This window comes from Gadus morhua, chromosome 17, assembly GCF_902167405.1.
Source record: "Gadus morhua chromosome 17, gadMor3.0, whole genome shotgun sequence".
Lineage (NCBI taxonomy): Eukaryota > Metazoa > Chordata > Actinopteri > Gadiformes > Gadidae > Gadus > Gadus morhua.
Genome location: NC_044064.1, coordinates 6,184,544 through 6,194,278, shown reverse-complemented (window position 1 = coordinate 6,194,278; position 9,735 = coordinate 6,184,544). Strand labels below are relative to the sequence as shown.

Sequence of the window (9,735 nt, the reverse complement as noted above, 5' to 3'; positions counted from 1 at the left end):
AATCAATGCTGCCATGTAGCGTTTTCTTCTAACGAATCCATAAAACCAGTTTTGACATCATCCCCCTGTGAGGAGGCTGCAGATTTTTCTGCAACATTTTCTTTGCAAAGTAGCAGTTGAAACTCTCGTGAACACCGGCTTGGGGACTACCACTTCCAATTTGTTTCTTCCTCCGGTGAATACAATATGGGATGAATAAAAGAAAGCAATTATCATACAACCATGCAAACTCAAAATAGACCCCCCTCCTGATTCTCTATTCATACCGTTCTTCAGGGGATTGAGTCAGCACACACAAGCAGACAGGCGGTTCCGCCTGTTGTGACTGCTGGATGTGGAAGCGGAGGTTGTTGTTCACCTAGAGGGGGTGGTGGAGACCAGTGTTGCCAGATTGGGCAACACTATTTTCCCCACCATTTCGTCACACAGTAGAATCCACGCCAGGCTGGTTCTCGGTGCTTCGTTCTAGAAAGATCTGTGGTTTGTTTTTTTTACACACTCCCCAGATCTCCTAGCCTCCCCGCCCGCCCGCTGAGAAAGTTTTGTATGCGCTTCATTTAGCGGATAATATCTCAACTGTTAGACTAATATGACCCAAGTGAACAACATGGGATGTGTGACAAAATCTCTATCCGGGACGAAAGTCCTGAAAATGACCACAACAGGTGAAACTAGTATCACACTACGTGGTGAATGGGACATTTTTCCTTTATAGATATTCTCATACAATTTTACCAGATGAATCTTCATATTAAGAGAAATACTTTTTGTATTACACTTTGTCTATAAAATAAAATAAAATATGCAAATTAGGCAATATCTCAGAGACATATGTGCTACAGAGACAGCGGATACGAATTGGTCCGAAGTTATACTCGACGTTCCAACATACATGTCACATGAAAAAGAGGTTTCCGTGGTGACCACAGATTCAACAGTGTTGCCGGTGCCTCCCTGCAGGTGGGTCTTGATCTGGTACGAGGTTACACTCGACATTACAATTAACGGGACCTCGTTATCGCTCTGTGACGTCAACTCTTTTGTTTTTGAATACGTCAGAGAGAACGACGACACCCGCTTTAGAACGTCTTTCCCATACATTGATGATGTTAAACTAAACCCGAGTGAAGCTTACCACACACAAATCCTACAAAAATGTAAAATCACATCCATGAATTTATTTTGAAATATGTGTGTGTGTGTGTGTGTGTGTGTGTGTGTGTATAGGCATCTGCTGCTTCCATAACAGCTGCTAATATTCTACAGGTCATCCATTACAGTAGGAGTAGGGTATGTACACTCTCTCTCACACACACACACACACACACACACACACACACACACACACACACACACACACACACACACACACACACACACACACACACACACACACACACACACACACACACACACACACACACACGTGGAAAAAAAACCCTATCTAGCCATGATCTAGCGTGCCTCCCGCCCTGGTCAGAGCAGCTGAGGGGGCGATAGACTAAACTAACTCCTGGCTCTTCAGGATTCCCCCACAGGGCCTTGCGGTTCATAGAGGAGATATAGATCTGAAGGATAAACACCAGGGCCAGGATCTGCTGCTGGCACGAGGTGACAAGAAGGTCCCCCCGTCTGGACCATGGGGGGTGTTTGCCTGTGTGTGTGTGTGTGTGTGTGTGTGTGTGTGTGTGTGTGTGTGTGTGTGTGTGTGTGTGTGTGTGTGTGTGTGTTTGCCTGTGTGTGTGTGTGTGTGTGTGTGTGCGCGCAATCAGTTTGGGGGGGCTAGTGGGTGGTGCTGGATGTGGATGGGGGGGGGGGGGGTTAAACCAGATGGAAGACAGCTTCTACTTGTCCAGGGCTGATCGTGTGTGTGTGCAAGGCTGCCGACAGGGGAGGGTGTGGTGGAGGGGGGTGGGGGGGAGTGGGGGTGAGAGGGGGGGTGCTGTTGGCTCTCGAATGAAAATAAAGGAAGAAAAATAGACCCGCTGACTACTGGAGCCTGGGGGGGGGGGGGACCTCGCTCACTCACAATCACACACACACACACACACACACACACACACACACACACACACACACACACACACGGTAGTGTGTGTGTGTGTGTGTGTGTGTGTGTGTTTTTATACATGTGCAAGAGCATGTCATTGGGATGAGATAGCCACCCCTGTGTGTGTATACAAGGGTGTGTGTGGGGCAGGGAGCCATGTGGTTGTGTGAGTGAGTGTGTGCATTTGTGTGCGCACGTATAGTGCATGTGTGTCCGTGTGCGTGTGAAAACAAGGCACCTGCTGCAGAGCTCCAGCATGCACCTGTTGCCAGCTGTCTTCCCTTACACACACACACACACACACACACACACACACACACACACACACACACACACACACACACACACACACACACACACACACACACACACACACACACACACACACACACACAACCTAAGCCTGCCAAACACACACTTACATACATACACACACTTACACAAACTTACACACACACACTTACACAAACTTACACACACACTAACAGACAACTTAAGCCCGGGCAGACCCTGCTGCCAGCAGGAATATCTGTGGCTTTCTCTCCTTCAATACGCTGCCCACTCTATCACTACCCACTCAGACTGCTCTGTGACTGTCTCTCCTTCAGGTAACACTCTCTCTCTCTCTCTCTCTCTCTCTCTCTCTCTCTCTCTCTCTCTCTCTCTCTCTCTCTCTCTCTCTCTCTCTCTCTCTCTCTCTCTCTCTCTCTCTCTCTCTCTCTCTCTCTCTCTCTCTCTCTCTCTCTCTCTGCCTCTCTCTCTCTCTCTCTCTCTCTCCCCCCCTCTCTCTCTCTCTCTCTCTCTCTCTCTCTCTCTCTCTCTCTCTCTCTCTCAGGTAACACACTGTCTCTCTCTCAAGCAGCCGACTGTATCTCTCTCAGGTAAAACCCTGTCTCTCTCTCTCTCAGGTAACACACGTTCTCTCCCTCAGGTGACTGTCTCTCTCTACCCACTCCGACTGCTACTTCCTCTCTCAGGTTGCATGGAGATGCGTAAACATCGGTAGGATTCTGTGGACTTATTAGCATATCTCGATGCGGTGACACAGGTTTAGAGTGTGAATACAGTGGCGTGTTGCAATCAGGTGGAGATTCTCTCATAAGGATACATTTCAAAAATGAAGATTAGCCAAAGAACCGAAGTCATGTGATGCACAATATAACCTATTCAGTACAGGGGTTCACTAACAAACAAATCGATGTTCTATTCTAAGTATTTATTTAAACTTCAATAGTTTGTGTTCGAAATGTGCTAGATTTAAGAAAGGTTCGAGCACACGCACACACACACACAAACACACACACACACACACACAAGGGGGGGTTTATATTAACCAAAGAAGGGTGGTGGTGGTGGGGGCTAATCCCTATATAATACAGATCTGCATGCCTTCCATGCAGACATGCTGCCAACATGGCAACCTGACCTCCACGGATGGCAAGACACACACAAAGACACGTGTAAGACTCCATCGCACACGCACGCACGCACGCACGCAAGCACACACACACGCGCACACACGCAAACACACACACCATTGTATAAACATAATAACTCAACACCAACGCTACAGTATGGCTGCCCATACAGGTCCCCCATCACCCCTCAGATAGATCCAGATGGCTGCCAGTCGTCTGTTCCAAGTCTCTGGTCACCCACGCACCACCGACACACACACACACACACACACACACATAGACCAGCACATACACACGCACGCACGCACACACACAAAGACAAACACGCAAACACACACACACACACACGCAGAAAAACACATTCACAAACACACACACGCACACACACAAACACACATAGACCAGCACATACACACGCACACACACACACACAGACAAACACACACAAACAGAAAAACACATACACATACACACACGCACACGCGCACACACACACACACACACACACACACACACACACACACACACAGCACCAGAACTGCTTCTCCCTGGACCCCTCTCCCCAGAACCCTTTGTAGTCTGCCATGGAACGGCGCTGGGTCTTTGTAGTCGTCGGGCGGCGCCCGGGTCTGACAGCCAGCGCGTTATTAGGGCCGCACGGTGATTTACGGTGACACCGACTAGAGGATTAGTTTTTATTTTCTACTTTTCTTCTCTTTTTTTTAAAGGGCTGGCAATGGCAAGGCCTGGATGATGTTTTAACGCACACACACACACAAACACACACACACACAAACACACGCACAAACACACACATACATACACACACACACACACACACACACACTAACAAACACACGCACACACACACATGCACACCGTATGTGCACATTTAAATGTTGGAAAAAGTTACGGGGGCCAATGGGTCGAGTTGGGGTCTGCGATCAAAGACTCACCCCAATCCCGCTGATTGGTTGAAAGAGGGTGAGGGGGTGGAGCTTAGATATTTGGGCTGGGGGTCAGAGCGGTGTAATACAAGCCACCGCTTCCCAGGTGCTGAAGCCCTCCACCACATACACACACACACTCTCACACACACACACACACACACACACCACCAGGGTCCAGGATGGGTCAAGTGTGTGTATGTGTGTGCACATGACACGTCTCGATTCCTAAACTCCTACGTGTGTGTGTGTGTGTATGTGTACTTGTGCATGTGCGTACTGGGTGTGTGTGCGTGCGTGTGTGTGCCTGCAAGCGTGCGTGCGTGCCTGTGTGTTCATGCGTGCCTGAGTGTGTGTGTGTGTGTGTGTGTGTGCCTGCGTGCGTGCATGTGTGTGTGTGCTTGCACGTGCGTGTGCGTGGGCTCTCACGCGTGTATGTGCCAGGGCTCCTTTTCTTTTACGAGGCGCCCATGCTTCGTGGTGAACTCCGTCTAGTTGCATTTGAACCGTAACCGATTGGATTCCAGGGCAGGCCGCGGTCACGCCCCCCCCCCCCCCCCCCCCCCCCCCCCCCCAGACCCCCCCACACCGACCTCTGACCTCTGCACCACCACAACAACATGTGTGCTTCCTGATGGCTGCTCGACGGCTCACCCTCACCTCACCTTACCCTCCAACCCGAGGGCGACCTCCGAACCACGGCGGCCACACCGCGCCTCGGCTCCGTACCCGAGAGGAGCGCTCCCGCCCGGGCCTCCGTCCAAACCGCCAGGGCGGCTGAGGGCTGGAGGGAAGGCCGGGTCTGGGGAGAGTCGGAGGACCAATCGGAGAATCCTCCTGTGACACATAGACCTATGGATGTAGAAGATATAAACACATCAAATCCTCCTGTAACATATAGACCTATGGATGTAGAAGATATAAACACATCAAATCCTCCTGTAACATATAGACCTATGGATGTAGAAGATATAAACACAGCAAATCCTCCTGTGACACATAGACCTATGGATGTAGAAGATATAAACACATCAAATCCTCCTGTGACATATAGACCTATGGATGTAGAAGACATAAACACATCAAATCCTCCTGTAACATATAGACCTATGGATGTAGAAGACATATCTAATCCTCCTGTAACATACAGACCTATGGATGTAGAAGATATACAGTAAGCCTATTAAATCCTCCTAAAACATATAGACCTATGGACGTAGAAGATATAAGCCTATTAAATCCTCTTATAGACCCATGGATGTAGAAGCTGTAACTGTATCAAATCCGCCCATAACATATAGACCTATGGATGTAGAAGATATAACCCTAACAAATCCTCCTGTAACATATAGACCCATGGATGTAGAAGATACAACCCTATCAAACCCTCCTATAACATAGATCCATGGTTGTAGAAGCTATTACCCTATTAAATAATCAATGTCCTGGATGGCTCCCCTTGGGATGAACCCATTACAGTAAAACACACATATGTAAACTTAAGCGTTATCCCCTAAAGGCTAAATCTTAGGACCGCGCCTTTAGAGCAACGGTGTATAATCAAATGATTGTATGGTGGTGTTCTGTGGCCTAATTCTGTCTGATGGTTGTACAGTATCTCCCACTGAAAAAAACTGAATAATACGGGGGTGGAAACTCCTTCTTACGATTTTCAACATGTCTGAATTGCTAAAGATATTTATTCCATGCATTACTCAAGCACATAAATTACTTCAACTGCAAAGTATTTTGTTTGATATCCATTTGCCCCATAAACCGTGTCCTTCCTAACCTCCAGGGAGGTGCATATCGAATAAATTATCTAAATTTGACAGGTTGAAATTTGCAATAAATCTGCGGAATGATGTTGTGTGAACAGGCAGGTAGATCTGGCTCACCTGTGTGCCAAGAGGGCTTCTATAGTTATAGCAATGAAGTCATTCGCTTCTCCACGTGCGTTTAGACAGCCGGCGAAACAACAGAGTATTGCAATGGCACCCTTGCAGACAACTACAATCATGGCTTTAGAGTAGGCCTATTAAACCCAGGTGGCTTAAGTTATAGGCCGTAAACGATTAAGTCAATTAAGATGTAAAATGTTGTTTAACAGTGGAAAAAAAAACTAACAAATATGTATTTAATGCATTGTACCAACAAGTTACAGAACAGGGTTACTAAATATAACAGAAACATCTTGTTTTGTACTCATACCTGCGGTAACAACGAGCACCGACTGTTGCTTGTCACGGCTCGAGCAATACTGGTTAATTAGTGGCTCTAAAGAGGCGTACGTTTCTCTATTGGGGATATAGCGACACCTACTGTCGAAATAAAATCAATGCTTACTGAATATGCTTACTGAAAACGTTGCTTGTGTCTGTAATAGTAGTTACATCATATTTATTTAAATAACAAATATCATGTTTTTAAACCCGACATTGAATGCATTGCCATTTAAAGATTTAAAAAGGGCGTTTATTTGGTATTGTTTCCTTTAGTCCATTGAAGTCAATCAATCATTACATTAGATATCGTAACATTAATTTAGAAACCAATGAATACATTAGAACTCATTCAATACATTTAGAATTCAATAAATACATTATAAATCAATACATATAAAAATCCCTCAATACATTTAGAAATAAATCAATACAAATATAAAAAAAATATATAAAATACTTGAATACAGAAAGGCAATACATGTATAGGACAATGCACACTATAAATGCACAAGTTGATCCAGGGCATGTATTTCACATGCAATAATCAATATTGAAAATTTACGTGTTGCACATTTATATTGAAATATATGTTTATTTACTGATAAATGTTGCACAAAGTTGGGTTGATAACATGTTACCAAACATTTGTTTAACATCACACCTACAGAGGTACTTGTGGGCGCACAGGAAGGAGGAATCGAACAACCCCAGGCCACGCACATCGTCTGTCACTCCCATGTGTGAGAGCTCACAAGACATCACAGCAAGAATCAGTCTGTCTGAGAATCAGTCAGTGTTATGAATCTAGCGCTCAGTAGACTATTAAGAAGTCCAATGTTCTGTAAGTAGGAGGTTATTCATGTTTTAGATATTTTTATTTATGAACTATTTTTTCACGCTCCTAGTAATCATCAAGCAGGGCTGGGTGATGTGATCATGAATTAATGTTCACGGTGCTTTTCAGGGCTGACTTTAATCCTGGTCCTGCTGCACCTCACCCGGGGAAACAGTGAGTTAATCCGTCTTAAATTTATTGACTGACTGATTTCTAAATGTATTGATTGAATGATTTCTGATGTATTGATTGATTCGAATTGATTGATTTTGAGATTTATTTATTGATTCCTAATGTATATTTTGTTTTATAAATGTATTGATTCATCTATAATGTTTTGATGATGGGTTTCTGAATTAATTGATTGTATTTCTGATGTTTTGATCGGTTGACTACAGGTCCATGTTTTGGCCGTTCTCTGGGGATCAGCCCATGCAGGACTCAGTTCTTCACAGAGGAGAGTTTCACGTTATACTGCGGAGCTGATGAGCGTATAATGACTAACTCTCATTCAGATACTTGCTCTCAGAAGAGCCATGAATGTGTTCTTCAACTGGTTCGAGAATATCAAAGCGGCACTTACTGGTGTCAGTCTAACTTTGGAGAACGAGGGGAAGCGGTCAACATAACAGTGACTGGTATGTTTGTCTCTTTGTATCCAGTTAGTTCTCTCACTACAATATTCATCATACTGCTTCCTGATGAATAATGCCATCAGGAAGCACTGCACTATGGATCAATGATCCCTATGGACAATGTGACCCAGTTTTACACCTGACATTAACGTCGTTCATCAACCTGCGTTGTGGTTCAATAGTTTAATTCCCTGAGACCTGGGTTGACAGTTTGCTGTGTTTCTACAGCAGGGTCTGTGATCCTAGGGAGTCCTGTCCACCCTGTACCAGAAGGAAGTCCTGTTACACTTCGCTGCCTGACGTCCCACAAGTCCAGTAACCAGCTGGGTGTTGTGACCCCAATAAACCAGTCCTGCACCTTCTCCAGAGATGGACGGCTCATTGGGGTCGGTTTGACGGGAGAGATGAGTTTTGCTGCTGTCAACAGATCTCATGAAGGCCTCTACACGTGTACCTTCTCTGGTGTTGAGTCTCCAGGGAGCTGGCTGGCTGTCAGAGGTGAGCTCTGTTTGGTCTCCACATGGTGAAGTTCTACAGTCACACTAAAGGGGGACCATTTCTTTATCATTAATAAATTAAAACAATGGTTTTGAAATGACCATAAAACATCCATCATATGTAGCGTGATATCAGCCCTGAACTTTTTCGGTCAGTGTTCTGTTTATTGGTCTTCTGAATATTGAGAATCACAGCAGGCCTGCTTGTCTTTCTTATTATGTGGTCTCCTTTCCTCAGCCTTTCCTGAATCCCTCCACCCCTCCCATCCCCACCATCTCCTCCCATTGGTCTATGCTGGACGGACCCTCCTCTTATTGGTTCTTCTAGGGGTATTTGGTGGATGCTATTGGAGTATACACAAAGGCACAGAATAACTCTTCCTTCTCCCCAACATAATTCTTCCTCCAACTCCACCCACTAGTCCCTACATGAATAACTCCTTCTCCTCCCTTACAATAACCTAACAATTGTTATCGCTTGGCACTTGGTACTTACCGTTCTGACAGCGATAAATTGTTTCTCTTTCCTTTGACAAATCTCCTTATTGTAAGTCACTTTGGATAAAAGCTTCTACTAAATGCCTTAAATTTGAAAGTAAATAACTTCTCTTCCTTCTCCTTTTTGCTAATAGAATGATTGACAGATTGAAATGTTTGTGTTTCAGAACCTGAAGAAGCTGCCTCAGAGGATGTGACTGATGGGGAGGTAATGTTAAACAGAACAGAACAGAAGAAAGTTCAGGAAACAAGAACACACAAAGCCTTACTTTAGAACAAGTGGTAATCATTGTTAACAGCACAATGTAATCAGGGTATGAAATGTTAATGTAGTTGATTCTGCAGAGTGCTAAACATTTTCAAAACGAGCAGGCCACAGTGGTCTGTGCTCAAACTTCCCCTTTTGTCTTATCTATTAATTCTGACACATTGTGGTCATCAACTGTCAAGTGCTCTCGTGTCAGGGCAGTCAATTTATTTATACACAGCGCTAGACCGTGAGACTACATGCAGTTCAGGACAGAGTCTGTAACCTCAGCTCATCAGAACACCACTTCCATCTCTCTGCAGTCGCCTGAGGTTACATAAAAAACTGCCAAATGAAGTCTAAAGCGAGGCAAAATATATATT

General features: G+C 45.1%; 1 protein-coding gene across 2 annotated transcripts; it reads left to right on the top strand.

The window, feature by feature from the left end:
- The first annotated feature begins 7,365 nt into the window (after nucleotides 1-7,365).
- On the top strand, nucleotides 7,366-9,735 carry LOC115529474 (uncharacterized). Of its 2 annotated transcripts, XM_030338232.1 has the most exons (6): nucleotides 7,374-7,481; nucleotides 7,605-7,649; nucleotides 7,874-8,113; nucleotides 8,339-8,608; nucleotides 8,846-8,971; nucleotides 9,273-9,735. In XM_030338232.1, exons 1-6 carry the CDS (start codon nucleotides 7,439-7,441, stop codon nucleotides 9,377-9,379), a joined length of 831 nt encoding a protein of 276 aa, XP_030194092.1. In that variant the 5' UTR covers nucleotides 7,374-7,438; the 3' UTR covers nucleotides 9,380-9,735. The 2 variants fall into 2 exon arrangements, with proteins under 2 accessions (XP_030194093.1, XP_030194092.1); XM_030338233.1 differs by lacking the exon at nucleotides 8,846-8,971 and having other exon boundaries at nucleotides 7,366-7,481.

Coding starts and splice junctions, on each gene's coding strand:
- LOC115529474 (XM_030338232.1), top strand. CDS start 7,439: ATGAATCTAGCGCTCAGTAGACTATTAAGAAGTCCAATGTTCT. Junction 8,609..8,845: donor GAGCTGGCTGGCTGTCAGAG/GTGAGCTCTGTT, acceptor TCCTTTCCTCAG/CCTTTCCTGAATCCCTCCAC. Junction 8,972..9,272: donor CTATTGGAGTATACACAAAG/GCACAGAATAAC, acceptor TTTGTGTTTCAG/AACCTGAAGAAGCTGCCTCA.